Genomic DNA, 24,802 nt, shown 5'->3' on the forward strand with positions numbered 1-24,802 from the left:
CTCTCTCTTACCGCAACTAGAGGTATTAAATTTTCTTTAATATAACGAGACAATATCTTCAACGAATCACTTTTCCTCCTGTCTTCTACGATTAAAGTCTTTTAGCAGATGTAAATGAAGTCCGCTAGCTTTACTGGACAGAAACTTGGAATCCTCATCCACGACTTACCAGACATATTGATTTAGAGAGTGAAGTTCTTCATCTCTCTAGAGTAAGTTCATTAGAACAATCTAGGTTCTACCATCTGGATGTATAATATTAAGGATTCATTTATAGTGTTGATGGAATACCACGTTTCAGAAAATTGGTTAAACTCTTAATATGTTTGTATAAAATTGGTTTCTGAGTTTCAATTGTTTATAGAAATTGGTTCCTTAACTTATGAGTCCTTGGGGAATCTTCATTTTACTAGTAAAATTGAAACTATTTTTTTTCCTGGTTTAGCGAAGATGTCATGATTTGGTTGGCTCTTTTTAAAGCAAATAATCCCTTAGGAGAAGGTGGACTAGCCACTTTTTCAAGGAACATCGCATCCCTACGGGTATTCCAGCCTAACAACACTCACAATGACACCTCAAACAGTCATATGATAAACATAAGGCTCGCAGCGGTAGTTGCTATTCACTTACATTCACCACTTTATTGATGCATATAATCTTTAAACTTAAGGGAGCCACAATAGATCATTTAGATCGTAGGATTATTAGCTTTACGGCCTGCTCTGCGATCCAACTGAACGTGTAACTTTATGACTGGTCTCCACTCATAGTTACTTAACGACACCTGAACCAATTAGAATTCAATGTTCTTAATATTGTCAAATTGTAATTACTGTATTAACAACAGGTATTCGATGTAAATAAAAAAAAATGTGATATAGTGAAAGATAAATAATATTGGGAAATAATGCGTAGGCGTGAAAGTATACTTTTTCTTATTATTGACTTTAAATGAGCATATGAAATGGAAAGCAGTGAAACCTAATATGCTATAAAATGTTCAAAACGAAACAATATTAGATTTTACAATTGTAATATTTGTTTAGTATATATATATGTTGGTGGGAGGAAATATTTGTTTGGCCATAACTCACAGATGTTTGGTAGAAGTGTTGTTTGTATTGCTATTGTTTGTACAATATCTCGGGTATGGCGAGTGTATTTCAAACACACCCTGATACAATGTACACAGTAACCAACTACCTTCACTTTTAGCTACCAGTTTTTGGATTTCTCTCATGATGCTAGAAATATTCTTGAAGAGATTGGGAAAAAAAGTAGATGTAAAAATTTCTAGTATTACCTAAAGTTAATGCAGTTAAAATTGCAGGGTTCAGGACAAATTTTCTTGTAAGGAATAATAACAGTTGTACTTAACTGTACTGATTACTTAAGGTAACTTAATTCTTTTAATACTTAGAATTTGAGCGAGGAAAAATGCTGAAACCTTAACATTTATTCAGTAAAACTGAGCTTCTTCATCGCCGTTTTACTTCAAATTTGGTATTTGACCTACACATTTTATTCGCATTAGTACTAAGTAGGTAACTAAGTCAGATCGCACTGTTCACTTGCTTAAAAACCACCTTAGTAACTTCATAAGTTAGTTTGAAATGGTTCGATCACTTCACTCTAAATTATTAACGTTAAATCAAACTCTTAGATCTGTCAATAACTCTCTAAATATTCTATAAACATTTAAGCCTTCTTTTAAAGTTCAAAACACACTACGATCTGACATCGATATGTGCGCTCATAAGTGTACTCTGTTATGATAATACGAGGATGTAGATTCAACTTTCTTGACGTAGAGCCACCTTTTTTGATTCGAATTTTTGATTATGTCTTTACATGTTAGTTATGTTTAACTTTTCTTTAATCAAGATGACATAAGACATTTTTTTGTTATCCGTTATCCTAAAGTTCCTTAGTGTTGAAGACATGTGACATGTCACCCATTCTTTGGAGGGTTTTCTATTATTTTCTTTCTTATGCCGTTAAAATCTTCATTATAAAATGCTGGTAAGTTTGTCCAGTATACGACTAAATAGCTCCCGATCAAGTATACGTTGCAGTTAATCTTTACAAATTGAACTACCCTCTGATTTTTGAAAAAACTTACTTGCCAATTTACCCATTAAACAAAAAGTGCTAATTACCTAGTTTGAAACACTTTCATTTAGAAATATTGCTTACGTCAGGTAAAGTTGGATATAAGCAAGCCGAGGAAAGGATCTGCGAGAATCTAGCCTAAGTTATTGCCTTAAAAAAAAAAGAAATAGGGTATTCCAATGGAGGTGAGAAAGTTGGCTGTATACCAAGGCGATGTTTACCAACTGATATTCTAAGATAGTTTTGTAAATATGTACCTGGCCAGAGACTTAAGTGGGTACCGACTTAAGATTCGGCTTCTTCTATAAACACATTTTTTTCTCCCATTTCTTATTTTTTTTTTGGCTTTTCTTTGTTACAAACTTAACTTGACCAGAGTGATATTTATGTAGGTCTTGCTTTTTTCAAATTTTTTATACATATCATCTTCTTTAGTGAAACCTATTCAATAAAACGTGTTGAATATTTGTTCGTAGAATTGTGTTTGTATAAACTGATCGGGAGACGTTCAAGAAACTATTCGATTTGGATAACATACTGGATGCTCTGTGTGGGAAGTCCAGAGTAATTCCTCTCTCTTAATTAATTCCTCAATCCTTACCGTCCAGGTCTTTACTTTTATGCTACGATCTTCTCTCCTTTAGCCTGAATTGATTTATTTTTTTTAATTGTAGAACTGTAGATTACAAGCAAATTTATTAAGTTTCAAGTACAGCTTACTAAAGCGATTCAGCTTTCAGCGAGATAGTCTTACATTAGATTTGAACAATTAGACACTGTAACCAACAGAGGCTTATGTTACAATAGCCCTGAAGATCAAAGCCTCTCAACTTTTTCAAGTTCTCCATCTTAGTTGTTTTTCCGATATATATATATGTATAACATATATACACTCCTCCACTCTATGCACCCTTCCAGTAATTGTCGTGCTATTTCCAAAGCCATTGCTTAAGAGCAGACAAGCATAACTTCTACAAAGCAAGTCTATTTTTAAAGAAAGATGAGGCGTGATTATTGTACTGGAATTCTTGACTATATTTCAAACTTCCATATCTCAAAAAGTCACTCTCTTCGAAAATTACGATCTCCGTTTCGCGATTCCTCAGCTCCGGCCTTCAATTATTATTAATAGTTGTGCCTCTGTCTCAATTTTGGGTTTAAAAAAAAATCATTCTGCACCCAGTAGTAACATCCATACTTGAATTACTCCGCTCTAAGTAGGTAATTACTCTAGGTAGTAAGTACTTCGCTATTTCAGGTTCGGTGTTTCCCTTTTTGAGATGGGCTCAGATTAGACGCTTCGACTTCGCACAGTTATTCACTAGAAAGACTGAAGAATTTTCTTTTCCGCCGATCTGTCCACCTCCTCTTTTCTCATTCGCTGAAAGTCTCTCTCTCCCTTTTTCTCACTCACTTCTTCGCCCTTCTTGGCAACATCAGTAAATTCTACGATATTCTACTTTCTTACTTCCTTTTCTACAATAAAAATGGGCATCTTGCAATCTCCAGTGTTCTTCCATTTCTTTGGATAGAAGTAACCCTTAACCAGCCAGCTTTGTCTCGAGTTTCTTAAACAACCTCCTGAGTACTCTATCTCCAGAGTTGCAGTTAGTTCTTTGGATTAGGTCTAAAAGGGTCCCAAAGTGTAAATTAGAGATTACCGTTAGGGGTAAATTCAAGCGAATGATTCACGCCTAAAAATCCACAAGTATAATGCCAGATGTTTAATACGGCTACAGATAGGTTAGGTGAAATGATAGAATCTGGTTGATAATGATGACTTGGCGTTTCTGATTCATACGTTAATAAAAAAAATACCTATCTGGTATTAGACAGCTTCTTCTGTCGCTCACTTTAGTCTTTTCTTTTTAGACTCAATATCATTGTTTGTACTTTCCTGGCTCTCTGTATATGTTGTCTTTTCGTGATACTTTATTGTGTAAATAAAATCAACTAGTGTTAGTACACGAGCCCTGTTCAGTCGTTTGTAAATAGTATATCTATCCTAGCTCTTAGCTAACTGGTCACGATTATTCTTATCTTATGTGTTGTAGTGATGTATTAGAATAAAACTATGCACCCCTGGATGCGTAATGGCTAATATTGTGTTGAGATTTTCGTTAACAGACTGTATACTGCATTATAACTGGTATTTGTCACTTCATTACCTAATATATCCAATAAGATGAAGTCTTTTAATATAGTTAGAAACTATTTTCCAATGTTAATTACTAGAAGTATGAGAAGTTCGCCAATTTGTACTTTCAGGAATGATGGGAAGGATTAACAGAATTTTTTGCAATTAAATTTTCAGTGGGAATATCCGTTTTATGATTCTACGGAATTAAAACAAAATTGTTTTTTCTGAACAAAATTCTGTTTGTGCGAGTGAAATAAAAAACTAATATGAATAAATTTGCCGGAAGCTAAAAGTCAATATTTCGCTCAAGTCCTACCAGAGGGCTCTGCTAGTAATTGATGGATCAAAACTCGTACTTAAGCGGAAGTTCCACTTCAATTTTTTTTAGAGATTTTTTTTCGAAGGAAATTTGGTTAAGTGCGTTTCTCAGAAAGGATGGTTTCACGTATTTTTGTTGTTTGTTTTTCCCGAATAGGGTCGCTGTTTATGCCAGGAAATTGAAAAATTTTTACTTAGATGTCCAGTAGAGAAGTTTTATTGCCTGAAATTCGGACAGTAAGCTGTGACTGTGCAGACTCCTTAGGCGTTGTTATCCCTACTTCTCTTTTTGCAAATGTTTTAGACATTTAACGCTAAACTCATGTTATAATTTTACTTCTTTTATAGCTAATGACAATGGTTGATTATTTTCTGTTTTCATTGTAGACTTCCTTCTCTTTCTCTGCCACTACAATAGTTTTTTCTTAAACTAGAATAGTTTCGTATTCAGTTAATGAAAAGCCCTGTCATTATGTTAGTTACATGAATAGGACTCTCTTTTATTATAATAGTTTTTATAGATTATTGTGTCAATGTGTGAAATCAACTAAAATACATACACAGCTCAATGATTACTAATAGAATCTGATTCTCATTTCTCTCGACACACAACTCTTGTTCTCTTTAAATTTTACACTTGGCTAAATTTACAGGGCAAAAGGCGTCTTTACTGGCGGGTGGTCCTAGGGAGGGCATTAATGTAAATATTTTGGCGCAGTCAAGTGTAGCTGATGTTTTAGTAATAGTAGCGAACACCACTTAGTTACTTTTAAGGGGGGACTTTCTGTGTTTGGACGGGCGAGAGGGGCGCGAGTTACCACTTCATGCTCATTCTGTCACTGTTCTTCGTCCAATGGTTCTCATATTGTTTAAGAGCCCCCGCGCGTTGCGCTTTCTTCTCCCCCGTCGACGGGACTTCACACTCTCCTCTTGTGTGCTCGTAGACCGACCGCTGTACTCCCTTCATGGTCTTCTACAATAGTAACAATTGCCACAGCTTACCTAATTGCTCAGTTGGCGACCTTTAACGCTTCTAGCTACTATATTCTTTATGATTTTTTTTAGAAGCTTCAACAATATTTACAAATAGGATTCACTTCAATGCTATAAATGAACAATCCTGTATCAAATGAATTGTCGCATAATTTTTAATAACTTCCGTTTTCCACAGAGACTTTTTCCATTATTTTGATTCCTGTAGTTGCTCTGTTTTTTCATCTAATTCCACTGCATATTCTTGTTTGTGTTGCTTAGTTTTTGGGAATCACCAAAGAAAGCTGTACCAGTTATTGCAATTTAAGTTTTAAGTTTAAAGTTTTAAACGGGACTTTATACTTTCTCATTTTTTTTGCTGAGGAGCAGAAAACGAAACAAGTATTTAATGTAAGTATTGAGAATATAAGTAGCATAAAGTAGTTAATATTCATCAAAAAAAAAAAAATAGAATAAAATGTTCAACGAACAATGTTGGTGTTTCCGAACATTCAAAACATTTGCTCGCAGTGCTAGATATAATCGAAGATTTTTTCCAACTAAATAAGCATGTTGTCCTTATTTCTGGCCGGTTTCAGACTGTCATCCTTCTTCATGTGTTGGTTAAACAGTTATTTATTTATTTATTTTATTTTATTTAGCAACTGTACTCAATACATTAGCAGAAGAGATGAGAGGGACAGCGCAAATACACTTGCACGTATATTTAATATATAAGCATGTATATATAATATATAAATGTGCACCCAGAGACTTGACTGGAGTGAACGACGACCATCCAGTGATGGAAGCCAGGTTTACACAGCAATAATCCTAGGAGGTCGGCGTTATGCGTGGATTTGAAGGAAGTGTTGTTGTGGACATGTTGTGGATCAGAGGGTTGTAATGATTGTGTAGATTTGAGTGGAGTTTTGTGTATCCGAGATCAGGGCTATTTCAGAGACGAGAGGAATATTTAGATCAGAGTGTATAGTATGATTGGAGACGTTGAAGGGAGCGTTAACTATTGTCCTTAGAATTTTAGAATGTAAGGTTTGAAGTCGATTGATGTTCGATGTTTTGGCACTTCCATAGTGTTGTATCCCGTACGTCCATATTGGTCAAGTAGAGCGGTATATAGTGATCGTTTGTTCGTCAGGGTCAGTTTTGAACGTTATCAGTTTAGTGTACAATCAAACTTACAGAAGTTTGGAAAACTTATTGCCGAAATATTTATAAGAATCTTGATTCAACGTATAATATCAAAAATGTAAAAATATTTTAGTTACGTATATCAATCAGTTTTGTTCGTAACTCATCATCAACAAAATCAATATTAATTGAGAGATTTGAAGTGAGTGATACAGTTTTCGTTCTGCTTATATAAATTCAGTTTTCAACTCAAAATGTTACCCAATCAGATGAACCCTTTGACGAATATTTCCTTGAAAAACATTTCAAACGGACATTGCCGTTGAAATTTCAACTTCGAAAAGTTGACCCTTGCTTTGAAAGTGAACGAGAATTCCATGGAAAATAGAAAAAGAAAAAGCTTCAAGCTCATTTCCGAGCACACATATTTGTGGTAAGCGTAATTTTATTTGCATTAAGCTCGCCTGATTTACTCTGTCGCACCATTCATGAACTAGCCTCAAAACCAGTCGTCACTAGATAAAATCCGATTTTAGAGTTTACATAAATAATTACATTGATTGTAGGATTATTAGGTTGAACCCTGCTGTGCGTGGTCCAAAAAAAAAAAAACTACAATAGTTTACCCGAGGACCCTTTACATAGCCGGGGACTTAATCTGTACCAGTGTGGTTAATCCAATTTATAAAAAGGAAGTGCTCTTGGTGTTCACAATATACTTGACTGTAGTGGTTTGCCAAGCTAGCCACATGTGGTCGTTCCTACCTACTTGAGATTTAAGCTCTTGTAAGGGATCGAGTTCATGAACACCCCTGTGTACATTTTGATGTTTATTAGATTCTACTAATGGAGCAATCTTATTTTCGCTTGCATTCAATTTTCTGTATTTAGACAAAGTTTCTAGTTTTTGGGGGTTTTTAAGAAATTAATTGTTAAAATAAGCCACTAACTTTAAATTTAAGGGAAGCTTTCGCTAGGGATTGTTTAAATTATAAAGTTTTAAGATCCCTAAAAGCAGTAAAATGTTTACAGGGTAAAATAGTGTTTGTGTACGCTTCTGGGTGATCAGACTTTTATCAAAACGAAAATATCTCCCACTGAATCAATGCTAAGTTTAGTCATACCATTTGTAAATAAATACTTACTTATATTTTATCCGTAATATTTTTTTTTTTTTTTTTGGCGTATCAGCGTCAAGTAGATCGTGCAGCGAAAATCCATTTTAAGATGTCCTAATCTTTTAATCTGGTTCTTGCAATATTTCTAAATCTTTTCTTCTTTTTTTCGCTCAATCTTGTTCAAGGAACGCTCTCTATCCTTTGGGATAATTCTTCTGAATTAAACAATTTTAGAGTCAAGGAAAAATGGTTTAATTGGTGGAAATTCTTGATTCTTTATAAGGTTTTTGAAATAGTCAGTACTTTTGTCTGCTTTCTCTTGTTCACTTTGTGGTATGACCATCTTAAATAATAATTTCGAGATCAACTGAGAGTTAGAATCAATTTCGTACTTGGGTGTCGACTACAACGTTTTTCCCCACCCAAAAAATCGATAGATCAAAGTAAGAACAAACCTACTTACTACGTAACATATTTAAAAACTTATTAACTTTGTACTTCAAATATTTTTAATCAAAGATGGGATTCTCAAATTTATTTTTTTACGCTAAGTGTTTACAAAGAAATATATAATAATAAAATTTCAAAACCTATATTTATAGAGAAACTCAATACCGAAAAATTCGAAACGTTTGCAATATTTTCTTTAATTAATAATAAAAACTTAAATGAATAATGGAAATTCAAATAAAGCAATTAAAGTGAGTAAAGTATAAAATTATAGGTCTCACAAGTTTGCGTGCTTTTAGTTTTTTTTTAAGATGAGTGATTAAAAAGTTTTTCCCGATCGTGAAAACAATCTTGGAAAATGAAAGAGAAAATAATAAACAATTGTTTTTCTAGATAACAATATAAATGTTACAAACTTGGGCTATTAAAGAAAAACTTTCCTATTCTATTTTTCATTGTTGAAAATTTGTTGCGAAAACTTCTGTCTTCAACAGATTAAATTGTTTGCATCTTAAAATTAATAATCAATGAATTCAATAAAAAAAAATATACCTTTAATTTAGAACAAAAAGAATTTTTCCGGTTTTTGTCTTCCACGTTAATTAATTATCTGAACGAAATCCTATAAATGGTTTCTATCTGTTCTTCGACATTTTCTAGGAAATTCGGTGCATCCTAATTTTTGGGAATAAGGAAAATTATCGAAGCTCCGATGATAAATCTAAATAAAAGCAAACAAAAATTTTTTTTGCGACTTTCTTGTCGGAAACTCGCCAATGAACATGATCTGGACCAGGCTGAGTGCTCGTGTCTCATGTATACTTTATTCTAACCTTATAATCTTTCTCTAGGGATCATTAGGCTAAAAATACATGAAGATATCCTATCTACAGAGTGGTAGAAAGAAGATGAGAAATCACTCTCCCATATCCATTTCCGATTTGATACTTGGAAACCAGAGGTATTATTCACAAAAATGACTCTTAAGAAACCCCTAGATCTTGCAAAAAAAAAAAATGGGAAGAGATTTCTTTTCCAAGATCTTCAAGGTAAAGTCATCACTTACTGGTAGCATTGTCCGGGAAAAACATCTTACGCGAAGTTTGAATCTAATCTAGTCATCTAGTTACTAGCCATTTGTAAGCGTTGTCCAGTTGTCGTTTGATTCCTAATCACGTTAAGAGTATTTCTCTATTTCAAAAGTACTGAACTATCAAGTTGTCTTTTTCTTTTTAAATCAAGTTTAATTACTTAATTCTTTTCAAATTCGCTACAAATCTTATCTCTGCGTACTAAATCATTCTACTAGATTGTAATTGCACCAACAGACGATAAATTTATGTTATTTAGGGAAAGGTAGTGAATCAATAACCTAAATTAAATATAATAATACACTCAGAATAACACGTGCGCCTGACAGTAATTCTCCACAAGTGACTTTATCTTGATCGGCAATACTACCACAGTTCGTGACCTGAGGATTATCTTACTTAGTATTAAGATGGATTAGCCTTATTTAGTGTTGTTAATGGTAATGGAAAAGCAATTTTCTTTACATCAACATGGCTTTTATTTGTTGGGAAAATAAGGAAGTAAATAATAATACATCTTAACATTAGTTTTATTGCTGAAAATTGTTTGAAAGCAATTTGATTAATGAAATCTACTCATACGTTGGCAATTTTGGTTTTTGTTGAAAACATACTTCGGCAATTTGACGATACTTCTCTTATCACAGCTGTGATGAGGAAATACGAAAAACTGGTGTCGGTACTCGGAACTTTTCCGAAAATCCATAAAAAAAACAGTGGAAAACCTGGACATTAAAATAATTCTTCTTTAGTTGAAATAAAAATTGAGATTCTCCAGAACTGAATTTATCCAGATAATGTTGTTGCATGTTGATTAACGTTCAACCATGGAAATCAAAGACTATGGACATTAGTCGGAGATCGCGTAGCATGATTATAGGGATAGTCTTAGCCAAAAGAAATTTTCACTGGCTTGAAGAGAAGGTTCTGAAACGAAACAAAAATTAAAAAAGGGATATGGAGAACATACTTCCATAATTTTAGTGTCGGACAGCGAATCGTAGTTCTCAACCTCAATTAAGGACTGATTCAGGAAAAAAAACATGTCAAGACAAGATAAAAAAAGTGTGCCAATATGTTCTACCCTCGAAGTCAAACTTCTAGATGAACAGCAAAGACTTGGCTCTGGCTGGTTTGAGCTATTAAATGGAAATGAAGACAAGCATTCTGTAAAGCTTTGCCATAAAGCGAAAGTGTATACCCAAATAGATACAGAAAAACGAAATTTAGATTGCAATAAGCGGTCCAGAATGATCCAATATAGGGGAGCTTGGCGGGCACTTATGAAAGCTCCTCGACTTCACCAATAATGTTATAAGAGGTAAAGTTCAACTAAGTCAATATTTTTTAATCAAAGACTCTTGACTGGATTCAAAATTAAAGGAAATCGTAGAAGCTATTTTAGAGGAAATAGAAGCAAAAAGCTTTTAAGATAAGTACTTCTGGAATGTCCAATCTTTTTCATCAAAACCTTGTAGCCTTTTTTTAACTATTATCACCTAGAAATATACAATTTAAAATTTAAACAATTATTTTAATTTACAGAAATTTAAACCGTAAACATTGTACTAAAATCTAAAACAAGTATTTTTGTTATTAAATTCAGCCATTCTGAAAACTATTTTGTTAACACTAATCTACAAGTAGTTAATACGTTCCCAAAAGCAACCGGAAGTTATAAATTTCAATTAATAAATTTTTGTTGAGAAATTAATTCTTCAAATCAATATTTTACTCGATTTGAGTTTTCCTTTTTGGCTGAAAGAAAATTTATTAAGTAGAAAAACAGTTTTCTTTGATCATGGTAGAGTTTCTTTTCATTTTAGAGTCTAAATCTTCTTTAACCATGTTTGTACCCGTTTAATTCTTAAACACTTAGTAAAAACTTAGTAAAAATGAGGAAGTCGGAGATTTTACTGAATCTTATTAAAGTGAATGTTGTTTATTACAATTTTCTTTGTAGATTTTCCACTACTTTTCCGAACAATTATTGCAACTTTCTCAATTATTTTTTATTAATTAACTTCACCATAATTAAGAAAATAAACAGTATTTGGGAAAAAACCCAAAGAATGACTATGACAAATATTACACTGTTCTTAAATATTTTACAGTTTAAATTGTCTTGAAGAAGGCAGATATTTACGCCGAAAAGTTGGTATTCAAATTACATACATCAAATTAAACTGATTAATTTTCTTTGTGTTTCAAAAAATTTTTTAGATCGATAGCTAAGAACTTTTCAAAACAAGTTTTAATCTATCAGAATAGTTTAAATCCATTTAATAATTTCAATAGTTAGGGGAAAATACGACAGTAATCAACACTAAAACTCCTTACTTCTAAAATTGAATTCTAAGAGAATTTATTTGTGTGTTAACCAATTCAGAATTAGCTCAACTCGGAACTCAGAATTACTACGAAATATGAGAGTTTATCTGATAAATATTCGATAACTTCTTAATGAACATTACGGCCAATAATCATTGGTAAAAAGTGGTTTATTTTATATTGAGTTACTCAGAGACGGGCGTATTTTTTAGCAAGAAATGTGGTAAGAGTTTTAAAAGATGGACTAAGTATTCCTATATATTGTAAAAGATATCGTTAAAGACTTACAGTCCTTTTTTTTTCTTTAACTGCATATTTTTTCAAGCGATCTTTACTTCCAGCTTTCGATCAGATGTCTTAGACAGACAGAGTGATGATGGCTAGCTAGGTAGAAAGTTCTCTTATTAAACATTATTATAAAATGCAAAGCCTAGACCGTGAATCGAACCCAGCATCTTTAACCGGTCGGCTAATTAATAGAGGCCACTTTATTTTCAAGAGAGCATTAAGAGAAAGATTAGCATCCTAGTGGGTTTAAGATCTATTGAAAAAAAGTATTGTATCCCAGAAAGCCTTTAATATGAATTTGTACTAATTAGAAAAGCCACTAAACTTTTAAAATTTAAGCTTGCGGACTGATAGCTTGTTGTCTACATTTTGAACTTTATTGCTTATAAAAACCCCGAATGAACTTTACTTTCATGATTCTGATGACATCATAGGAAACTCTGTGACAAAGCTTATTAAGAAAAAATGTTTATGAAGCGATTATTATAACTAACTGCACTCCATTAGATAAATCCAAGAATTAAGGCTGAAATTAGAGATTTTCTGGTATATTTATGGTATGGGCATTCTAATAATCTCTTTATTTAGTTTTTTGATTTACTACCTATTTTCTATTAATAGATACGCTGTAATAGAAAATTTGTTTTTGTAAAGAAACGATTAAACTTATATATAATAAATATAAACTTTTCTCAGATTATATTACCAGTTCTAAACTATCATAATTAGAAATTGAATTTCTCGTTTCTATTTCTAAAATTAATAAATTACGCGATTATTATTTTCAATTAGCCGTAATCGTTTTTTTTATTTTAAATTTCTGAAAATCTCACAAAGGGGGGTAGTTTAAAGGAAATTGAATATTGTAGTGAAATTGTAAAGGGTTTGTTGATTCAAGTAAACAGAAAAAATTAGGAACAAGATTGATCCGATTTTAATCCGCTTTATTAACATTTGTAACTACTATTTACAAGGTTCCGTATACACATATACATTTATTTATATATAGTTACCATAATTTACAACATAAATAACATTTTTTTATATATATATAAATATTATGTACTTAGAAACATTTTTTCCTTTTTATTTACAGTTATTATTTTATAGGGAAGTAAAAAAAAATTATAGGTACTAATAAATATTGAAAAGTACGTAATCAGGTAACTAAAAAATAAAATAATAAAAAATAGAAATGTAAGTTCAGCAATGCGTTTGGTAGTACCTTGCCATTAACTGCTGATTTAAAGTATGGTAGGGCCATGCTGGCAGACTGGGTCCACCGACGTCTAGTTCTTCATCATCACTTCTAGCCGGTTCTTCAGGATCCGGTGCTAACAGTGAGGCTACATCAAATTGTCTTTTCTTGGTCCTAGGTCTTGGCGGCCAATAGGGTACAATGGGCAATGCCGTTGACGTATTATTAGGCGGTGGACTGGCCGAAATTGGCGGTGGACTTGGTGAATCTGTTCCATCATCTTCTACGGCCAGTCCCATATGTTTTCTAACCTTTCTTTGTGCTTTCCTCCGACGAAAATCACCCTTTTTAAAATCTTCCACATTTGCCGGATGTATAGCCCAATAATGGCCTTTACCATTTGCACTACGTCCAGCTTTTACAAAACAATCGTTCAACGATAGATTATGTCTTATAGAATTTCTCCAGCCGGGTCCTCTAGTACGAAAATATGGATAATGGTCCAATATATATTGATATATGTCCGACAGCACTAATTTATATTCTGGTGAACTCAATATGGCCATAGCAATTAAACCTATATAACTGTGTTGTGGTTTTGGTTCTTCTGGTGGTATACCTCTTGGATTGAGCAAAGATAGGGCCAATCTTGGCGGATATCCAGTGTACTGGGGATACAGACGGTGGGCGGCCACAGCATACTGGTATAACTGGATACGATACTGGTCAACGTCCACTAACGGATACATCGGCGCTAGTTGTGCACTTGAATTGCCGTCTTCCTTTGAGCACATCACTTCACTCTGACGTAGTACTAGTCCCAGACGCACTCACTGTTCACTCAGAAACACTCTCGTCTAAATGGCAGGAGAGGGTAGAGAGGCTGTAGCCACGCCTAGTTTTCCTAACAGTGGGGATAACCGAGCCACTCCCATGGAGCCCCCTACCGTAAAACCTAATTATCCACAATTACAGATGTGAACACAAAATACAACTACTCTTTTTTTCCCTTTTTCACAGCATCCCTGGACCAAAAAAAAGGAGCATAAAAAATTTAAAATGCCGACAAATAATCGTGGAAAAAAGTTACACTTGTAATTTGTCAAGTAATTAAATTATGAGTAACTTTTTTTTTTAATTTATTAATTATATTGAAATGTAGTAAAAAAAAATGTCAACTACAGCGCTACAGTTCCTTTAAATAAGTTTTCCGCCTATTTGAACCTAATTGGATTGTGGTTAGCCTAATTGACGGTTCTCTATTCTAAATTAACGAATTTTCACCTTTTTTTTAATTCAAAATTTAACATTTTTTTAATTCAGGGTGTGAGACTCCCATGATTTCCCTTTTCCACAGTTTACGTCATTAAATTTTCTTTTGAAAATTTGAATTAACTAAAAACTTCGAAGGCTACCATTACTTCAAATGTTCATTATAATAAAATTACAGTTAAAGGAAGAAGCGTGTCGTCACAGTTTACCCAGCAAGTCACTGACGTCAACTTTAGACCTAAATGATAGGCCTTGCAAACGTTATGCCTTCTTCTTAAATAAATAAATTGGTCTAGAAAACGATCTGTGTGTTTCTGTTTACGAATTTTGATGAATAAATTATTTCTGATGGATAGACACAGAAAACAATTTTGTAAAAGTCACATTACTCATTTCTCATAACTTGTATTAAAAGTTGTGTGATATGCGTCCAAAATTCTAGAACAACTTCCGTACCATAATGCCGGGCTGAACTGAATGAATTCAAAGACCACCATTGCAGGGTAACTCTTTCTAGTCAGTTCTAAGACCATAGATGCAGCTGGAACTGTTTTATAAAGATGCAGGCCAAGAAACCATTATTTGGATTGGCTAGACATGCAAAGTAAAAGTCTCTGAAATGGTACTATTACCTACGGGTATCCGAGGAGATCATAAACCAAATCTCTATAACAGAGAAGAATTCTTTTCTTTGTTTGCCAAAAACCCCTATTTTTTCAGGCAGGCCAGCTACAAAATTGGATATCTTGGACGGAGGCGACTAGTTAACATAATTTGCTTGAAATTTCTTATATTAACCATTAAATAAGGTACCTGGGGCCAGTTATAAGCAAAGATGGTAACGGTATAGAAGATATTAAGGACAAGATTGTTAAAGGTAGAGCTGCAACACGGATGTTAGATTCTGTAATTTGGAACCATGATATTAGCATCCTTACAAAGCGTAAAATCTAAACCTTTTAAGTAGAAAGCCGGATATTGTACGGATCCGAGGCATGGACAGATACAGCCAGTATGCATAATGCATTGAATGCGACGGAAATAGGTTTTTTTGGAGGAGATGTACGGTATAAGACAATCCTTGATAAGAGTTACCAATACAGTCATAAGAAGGAGACCGATGACACTATGTGTACCATAGCTGACCCGACTAAATGAACGGAAATTATTGTGGTATGGACAAAAATAATGCTTGAGGAATCGACGTGCAGGATACGATATTTTTCTTCGGTGGTGTAAAAGTCAAGTTTTAATTGTGAAATGTCTGAAAGATCATCTCCTTTTTTTCAGTACTCGCTGTGGGCGAATGTCTGAAAGCATTTGTTGACTAAAAAACAAGAAAACTAGTAGAAAAACGTCTCTGAAGATCTTCATATCGTTTCTATTCTTTACCTCATTATGCATCCTTGTGACTAATTACTTAAAAGTAAAGTATGCCTATATTTTCAGGCGGACTTTACGTCCAACTACCAAATAAGGTGTCGAGGCAATCTTAATTTACTGTAAATTTCTTATATTAACTATTAAATAAAAACTAAGTGCTAGATCGGGAGTATAGACTAGTACCGCAATACATCTTAGCATAGCTGGTCTGGCCTATCGTGGCACCTACCAAATGCCATTGTTCTGGTAGTATTCACTCAGTTATCTCAATTGCAGTTATCGTTATGATTGCTCTGCAGATGTTTTGTAAAATCAAACATATTATTTTTTTTTTAAATTGGTATAAAATTGATTTTAACGATATTAAAGCGATACAGATATATACATACAGATGTGATGTCACAGATTAGCCAATATTTGGGGCTAAAATCAGTTATCCTTTGTGATGTGTAGGTCTATGTGCAGTAAATGTGTACACGAATTTCTTTGGTGAGTGTGCGTGTTTTGTTTTATTATTATACATATACACAAAAATCATACTTTCGGCACAAGAGAGATGTATAACACTCTCTGGTGGGAGAAGTATCATGGCCTCTAGTCCAATGAGCAAATCGGGCGGCCATGTTAAGCTCCGCCCTTTCACTTCGGGTTTTGGGGAGGTTGCCGTCGGCGCTTCTTTCACCCCCTTCATCTACATGGTCTCTCTCTCCTGCTTGTGCCCCTTATACAAGGGTAAATATTGAACAAACTTTCCAGAATAAACCGCTACAACTTATCTCCTACCACTCGACTATGTTTTATGTTACTCGTTCAACTTCTCCTTCTTCTTCCTAGGAGACGTACTTTTACCACTTCTCTAAGATTTTGGGCATACCTTTGATTTCTTCTTCTTCTTTTTTTTTTGCTCCTTTTTTTCTAATCCTTACCAATTTTAAAACCTCAAAGTGAAAAAAAACCTTTTATATACTTACACATTTATTATTATTATTTATTTATATTAATATTTGTTTAATTTTATTTTTCTGTTTACCTGTAAATAATTTTAATCAATCAATATCTTTTGATAATTTACTGTTCCCAGTAGGGAAGATAAGCATTGAACAATGATAAATTGTCCCAAAGCAAACCCAGTAATGCTTCAAATAAATGGGTGGAAACCAAGAAGATTGGAGAGCAAGCCTTAAGAAAGCCGGAAGTTGCCATCGCGATTGATGGACAGTATGGTCTGTACGAGGAAGCACTCGCCGGAAGTTGGCAATGCGCCAAAAAAAGCTGCGGGTACAACCTCAGATTTTGGACGCGTGTTGTTAATAGTTCAGGTTAAGTTTCGGCTGTTTTTGTTATGCCGGATTATGATATTTTTTTATATTTCTTATTCATATCTCGTCAAAATTTTAAATGCCTATTATTCATGTTCAGTTGACAAGATGGATGAACACATTTTTCATCATTATCTAACATTAATCTATGGTTTGAAACACTTGTGTGAGTGATTGTTTTTGTGTTTTCTGTTACTTTGTGTTGTTATTTACTTGTTTATTCATAGTGTGAGACTAAATTTGGGTAGGCCAAATTATTCACATCGGAAAAGATTGCTTAGCAACTAATTGTTGGTTTACTATTAAATCTACAAACTGTGTAGTGTGAGATGAAAACGGCACAATGTTACAAAATGCTACAAAATTACGTAGTGTTTAGATTTTTATTAAAAAATCGATCGTAAGACAATTCAATGTAAAAAAAATAATTTAATCAATCAATAAAAAAATTGCTACACGTGAATTGTTGCGTAAATATTTCACAACAAAGTTTCCCCCCCCGTTTCGTATATTGGTCACCATCAAATCGAATTCTGTATGTGAAATAATTTTCACTTCCAATAGAAACGTTCCAACACTGTTTAGTTATTCAGTGGGTGATCTGATGCATATAAAATATTTACTTCTATGTATATGCGTAGTGTATAGATGTATATACACAATTCTCTGTTTGAATAATACGATAACGTGTCAACAGATTGTCGTCTCAGGGGCGGTAGGTACTCGTCAGGCATTTTTAGGGTCGTGATTTGAATAAAATATTACTTAGTCAACATTCTACTGTGAATTATATAATGTATATTTATTATTTGATTTAATTGACCTAAAGTTTTGATGTTATATTGATATAATTTTTGAAAATGTTTAAATAAAGAAGGGGGTAAATTGATTGACAGAATATCTTTGGTAGCCGAACGGTTAGAGGCGGCGCTCGCAAAGCTAAGATGTTTAGTCTTTAGTGGGTTCGATTCCTTGTCTAGGCCTTCGATTTTATTTAATGGTTCTTCTTCTTCTTCTTCTTCAAAATATTTCCCTAATCAGGGTTCCTTGCACCAATTGACGGTACATCCTTTTTTATAGGCGTCATTCTTACAAAAAAAAAACCTCGCGCAGCCAATAATTTCTGAAACCTGCGTAATCCAACTATCTCGAGGTCTGCCTCTTTGGACTGCCTTGTTGGAAGCCGTTCGTCATTAATGCGGTAGTCCATACCGCAATAATTTCCGTTCATTTATTCCGGGTCTGCTATGTACACATTGCGTCAGCGGTCTCCCTCTTATGTCTGTTAAAAACTCTATCGAGGAGTATCTTATACTGTACAAACTCCTCCAAAAAACCTATTTCCGTCGCATTCAATGCATTATGGTTACGGGCTGTATCTGTCCATGCCTCGGATCCGTACAATATCCAGCTTTCTGCTAAAGAGGTGTAGATTTTTATGCTTTGTAAGGATGCTAAATATCATGGTTCCAAATTACAGAATCTAACATCCATGTTGCAGCTCTACCCTTAACAATCTTGTCCTTAATATCTTCTATACAGTTACCATCTTTGCTTATAACTAGCCCCAGGTACCTTATTTAATGGTTAATATAAGAAATTTATAGCAAATTATGTTAGCTAGTCGCCTCTGTCCAAGATATCTAATTTTGTAGCTGGCCTGCCTGAAAAAATAGGGGTTTTTGGCAGACAAAGAAAAGAATTCTTCTCTGTTATGGAGATTTAGTTTATGATCTCCTCGAATACCCGTAGGTAATAGTACCAATTTCTATTTCAGAGACTTTTACCTTGCATGTCTAGCCAATCCAAATAATGGTTTCTTGGCCTGCATCTTTATAAAACAGTTCCAGCTGCATCTATGGTCTTAGAACTGACTAGAAAGAGTTACCCTGCAATGGTGGTCTTTGAATTCATTCAGTTCAGCCCGGCATTATGGTACGGAAGTTGTTCCAGAATTGTGGACGCATATCTTCTATACCGTTACCATCTTTGCTTATAACTAGGCTTACCATAATTACAAAGAGCCAAACTGGGACGCAGAGGAGGAAGAGGCTCATTTTCGTTTTGCTTTTCGCTTAACTTGTGTTTTTCATATTTGAAATGCAATCAAAATTATTAAGAACTGAAAACATATTAATAAATGGGCGCGGGGGAACGATCGGCCGGGGTGTCGGTGTTGTTCAAGTTTGACCGGGACGCCGGGACAGGGATCTCAAACCGGGACGTATGGTAAGCCTACTTATAACTGACCCCAGGTACCTTATTTAATGGTTAATATATGAAATTTATAGCAAAGTATGTTAGCTAGTCGCCTCTGTCCAAGATATCTAATTTTGTAGCTGGCCTGCCTGAAAAAAATAGGGGTTTTCTTTATATTCTTATGGTAATAATGTAGCATCCTAATTGAAAACATCTCGTTCAGAAACTTACAAGTCTTTCTCTTACCGCAGTTGACGTAAGTAAATTTTCTTAAATTTACAATTTGTGCGTAAAACTATTTGACTTCAATATTATACATTTTCTTTGTAAAAGGGAAAATTGTCTCCAACGGTAAAAACTACTAAAATCTAATTTATGGATCTTAAGTCTTCTAGTCCGCTAGCTTTCTTCACTTTTGGAATATTCATTAAACATTTGTTTGCGGAAGTACCTATGACTAAGTTTCGTCAAACAGCTTTCACGCTTTCCTTTAGATTTACTTAAAACTTGAAATTGCCATTTGATTCAAGCAGTAAGCAAGTAAGGGCTTGCGAATTTTTTGACTTTGAGAATTCTCCTTTTTCGTACATTACGCTAAAAACAATTCGTTTACATTCACTAAGCCCAAAACAAAAGTTTTCGGCTAGAACTCTCCTTGAATCCAAGGCTTCCAAGGCTAGAAATCTAATTCTAAATTCTGTAGCTTCAGTTATCAGTTCTTGGCAATACTAGAGTCGCGGAAATTATCGCTTATATAATGTAGCACTTCCGGCATTAAGACACAGCTGCACTAAAAATCCATTTCTATTTCTTTCTAACATTCTGATCCTGAAATACATCAATGTTGTTTCTTTGAACTTCGTTTAAGCCGGAGTTGATCGCTCGATTTCTACGTAGAAAGCACCAATATTCAAATAACATAATATTCGTAGTTTAAGATCTTCTGTTAATAAGTGAAGTCATTTTTATATTTTGTTTTATTACATACTAAAAACCAAACATCTGTTTCTTAAAATAAACACATTACAGTGCGTTCGACGTGTATACTCGTTGTGAAAATATAAAATTGCCATTAACTATAAAAACTCAGATTTTAATAAAATACAATAAGAACATTATTTGGTGGGATGTTTCCTTTATCTTACCAATAGAACTTCTGTGGGAGTCAGCCAAATGATAAGTGGTTGGTACATGTTTGGTCTCCGCATTAGAGATTGGGGAATTACGCACACAAATAGAAGCTCTCAACCCTTGTGCAATGCCCGTTTTTACCTTAGATAGAGATTCAGACCTCTCAGTACGAGCATGATTTCATTTTGCACAGAATTCAAAGCTCTTTTCTTCCTTGTAAAAGCTCTTGCGTCCCTAGTTAACTAGGAGCAATGCAAGATTTTGAATGAGCATAGAATGCTCTCTAATCTCAAGCCCCAGGGATTGCAGTAAAAGTGCTTGCAGTGACTAGTATGACGTTGTAAACACGTTATTTCCGGTAAACTGTTTTCTATTTACTAAATTAATTAATTACAAAAACAAACGTTACGCAGATAATTAATTTAAATGAGAATAAAACTGAATTTGCTTGCTATTTTCCCTTAATATGATTTGGAATGGTAATTGTGTTTGTCCAGTATTTATTTGTATTTGTTTAATGTATCGTGTTATAACAAACAAATTGTTTAATTAATTCCAATTTATATAATAGTCACCAATGAATGAGTTCTCAGATCTCAGGGCATTTGGATTGCCTGCGTTCCTTCCCCTTTCTGGTGATTAAAGCAATCTTAACCTTAGTTCTCAGATCTGGTGATTGTTCTGTTTTCTTGATTGACACACAAAATTGGCTCCCTCTCTCTTAATTAATAACTTAAGATCCTTCCTGCTCGGTAACACGACATTAAAAGACAAGATGCAAACAAAGAACTTATAATTCATATTAATTAATCTTAATATGAATATTTTATTTGGTAATTTATTTTAAAGTACTTTGTAATAATTATTTGAAATTCTGTTGATTACTATTGATCAAATCCCAAAGATACAGCTACAGAATCACAAACATATTCCACTAGTACCAGTTATAATAAACAGAGTTCTCTATATGATTAATCCTGGCTGAAAGCCGAGTATTGAATTGTTCTGGTTTGAGTGAGAGAGACAGAGAAGCTACATTGTTGCTCTAAATCTTAACACCATTGTTGTACTGCTAGAGTTGTTGACTACAATGTATTCACTACATCCGGTAGCTCTATACGGTCTCAGTTTAGGCCCTTTAGTTACAGGGACTTTGCACACTTTGTACCATATAGTGTATATATATAAATCCCATCCCTTGGTTACCATCACTCTGTTGTATATTTACATCTGAATAATAGATTACAAATATATATGGGGCGTGTTTGGTAATAAAAGTAAATAAAAAAAAAAAATCTATTATCAAAAGCATTATGAAGTTCGTTACCAGCTGTTACTCGCTGCAACATTCATTTTAAAGTATTCTGTTGTAAACTCACACGCTTTCTCATTGAAAACAATTTGTTTAATGGCTAAAGCAGTTGGACCGCGAAAGGAGTACCAAAATCAGACTTAAAAATATCATTAGGTTCTAAATACAAGTAAGTGTATTACATCTTTCTACTAAAATCCATATGATTACAATAATCTGATGTGAATAAGGGAAATTTAAATTTTCTGGCTCAATATTTTAGACATTATCTTGGCAAAAGACTCCCGTGGAATCTACAAACTAGACTCAAACGACTGGAACTCATCCAGAGATACCGAAGGCTCAAGAAACTGCTTGACAATCAAGAAAAGACCGTACTTAAGCTTATTTAGCACTTAGCCCTTATCTGGACTTGAAAGGAATTGAACTTTACGGAACTACAGTCTTTAAAGCTAAACAACATCCAAATGCGCCAATCAGAAATACTAATTCACTCTATTAAGTGGGCAACACTACCACGATCACAACGATCTGCAAATCCCATTTTTGTCCATGTCCATTCCCACTATTTCAAATTCCATTCCAAAATTTCCCTCTACATCATAAACCGTAATTTATCCCCGTACTTATCTCCCATCGAATCTTCCTCGTTAGTTGAAGCGAAGATGACATCAGTTTCCAAAATGCTTTTCGTTGGAAACCTTATACATTGAGCTACCAAATATTTAACCAAAAGTTTTAAACCAGGAGAAGTAGAATGGCCAGACACTTTTAGTTAATACTCGTACTTAAGTTGTAATTTCAAACAGGAGTTATTTTCAATTAAACATTATTCGTACTACTTTTAGGAGCACGAAGTTACCAGGATAGCCAAGTGAAGCCCGCAAAGCTGAGTATTATGGTACTGGGTTCGATTCCCGGCCTAGGCCTTGGTAATAGTATTTAACCAGTTAAGCGTGGTTAAGTGTGTGAAATTAAAATCACAACAATAACGTGTAAACTTGTCGAACGCAGGGCAAAACAACCAAAAGTGTACAACGTCATAATAGTAACTGCAAGCACTTTTACTGCAATCTCTGGGGGGGGCTTGAGATTACAAAGCATTCTGTGCTCCTTCAAAAATCTTGCACCGTTTTACGTATGTATTGCTCTAGTTAACTATGGAAGAGCAAGAGCTTTTACAAGGAAGAAAAGAGCTTTGAATTCTGTGCAAAATGAAATCATGCTCGTACTGGAGGTCTGAATCTCTATCTAAGCTAAAAACGGCATTGCACAAGGGTTGAGAGCTTCTATTTGTGTGAGGTAATTCCCCAATCTCTAATGCGGAGACCAAACATGTATCAACCACTTATCATTTGACTGGCTCCCTCCATCCCGCTCCGTATAAAATACTTGGTAGTTCTATTGGTAAGATAAAGAAAACATCCCACCAAATAATGTTCTTATGGTATTTTATTAAAATTTCAAGTTTTTATAGTTAATGGCAATTTTATATTTTTCACAACGAGTATACCACGTCGAACGCACTGTATAATAAAGATTTGGTTTGACGTGTATAAACCTTAAACACGTTTAACTGGTTAATACTAATACAAGAATACGTTTTCTAGGCGCCTCCGTTCACGATACCAATTTTTGTAGTTAAACGTAAAGCCTCCTAAAAAAAAATACGCATTACTTTACCAATTTTTTTCTAGGAGCTTGAGAAAGAATAAAGGGAAAAGAAAAAAAAAGGTTGTCAGCATCATTCTAAGCTCCTGGTGCTGTTAATAGAATAATAAGCAGACTAAGAGGTGGGCGGTTGATTCTGTCGACAGCCTGCTACATCAGGCTGCGGTTGAAATTGGAGATTGGTACCACCATTTTACACCCAGTTCTATCCCCTGGAAATCTTCACGTGCCTCTCACAATTACCCTTAGTAAAGTTTCTTGTACATAATCAAAGTATGGGAATATAAACTGTAGCGATAGCAACGATTCGAAGTTGACACCCCCAATGAAAAAGGTACATTAGATCCAACAGTCCGATACAATAGCCCCAATGTATGTACCTCCTCTAATGTTCCCAGCTCAACCATATTTCCTTAAAACGTAAAAACAAGTATTTCCTTTATTCCCCTTCTATTTGTGTCGGTTTATTTCTATTATTAGTTTTTATTACTTCTTTTCCTGCCATACTTATAATTTGATTAACTGTTACCAGAGGCTTTCTTTCATTTTCATCATTTTCATTCAAAATTATTGCTCTGTAAAATATTTCCCAAATTAGATCTTCCTCTATTACTTCTTGCTTTTTGAGCTCGATTCTTTATTAATGGCATTATTAGTTCATTAAGAAAGTCAGGGAGTCTTTAATAGGCCAAGCCAGGGAAATTGATAAAGAAAGTTGTAAGAGAGGTGAAATGTAATAAGTAGGTGTTGCTTTTATGGAAAATAAGGTTTTCTTTCTTATTTTTCATTTTCCGCCAGAATATCGCTTTAATGAAAATTTGTGATATATTCAGACGACTTACTCTTGACTACAATGAACATAATTTTCTTAAGTTAAATTCTTATTTCTAATTTCTAATACTCTCTGAATTATAGAGAAAATTGCTGGGTCAGTTTCGAGAAAATCTTAAAAATTGTGAAAATATCCATTTAGGGACGCGCTATTTCCTGTCTAGGAATTTCCTTTGGACACAGCATTTAAGCAACCGGTTTAAATGAACATAATTAAAACTGATCGTCAAAAAGTGCACAAAAAAGCGTAACGTTGAAAAAACACCAAACTTTGACAATATTTTTCTCTTTTTCTTTTCTATAAAAGAGAAAATTGCCAAATTTTCTTTATAATATAGGGCAAATACTCCATTATAACTGTAATTTTTCGCAACTTTCCCAGATCTAACAGATTTCGAGGAAAATGTTGCAAAAAATTTATAAAATAGAACTTCACTTTAAGAAGCACTAATTTTCACTTTTGTAAAAAATCACATTAACCAAGAGACACCAGTAAGGAGTTCGAAATTACCGC

General features: G+C 33.9%; 1 protein-coding gene across 1 annotated transcript; it reads right to left on the minus strand.

The window, feature by feature from the left end:
- Positions 1 to 12,906: 12,906 nt before the first annotated feature.
- Positions 12,907 to 14,065, minus strand: fd102C (forkhead domain 102C). The gene has a single exon (XM_074123039.1). It carries the CDS (start codon positions 13,962 to 13,964, stop codon positions 13,176 to 13,178), a length of 789 nt encoding a protein of 262 aa, XP_073979140.1. The 5' UTR covers positions 13,965 to 14,065; the 3' UTR covers positions 12,907 to 13,175.
- Positions 14,066 to 24,802: the final 10,737 nt, after the last annotated feature.

Source organism: Rhodnius prolixus, unplaced genomic scaffold (genome assembly GCF_049639745.1).
Source record: "Rhodnius prolixus isolate KJV_2025 unplaced genomic scaffold, Rpr scaffold_8, whole genome shotgun sequence".
NCBI lineage: Eukaryota > Metazoa > Arthropoda > Insecta > Hemiptera > Reduviidae > Rhodnius > Rhodnius prolixus.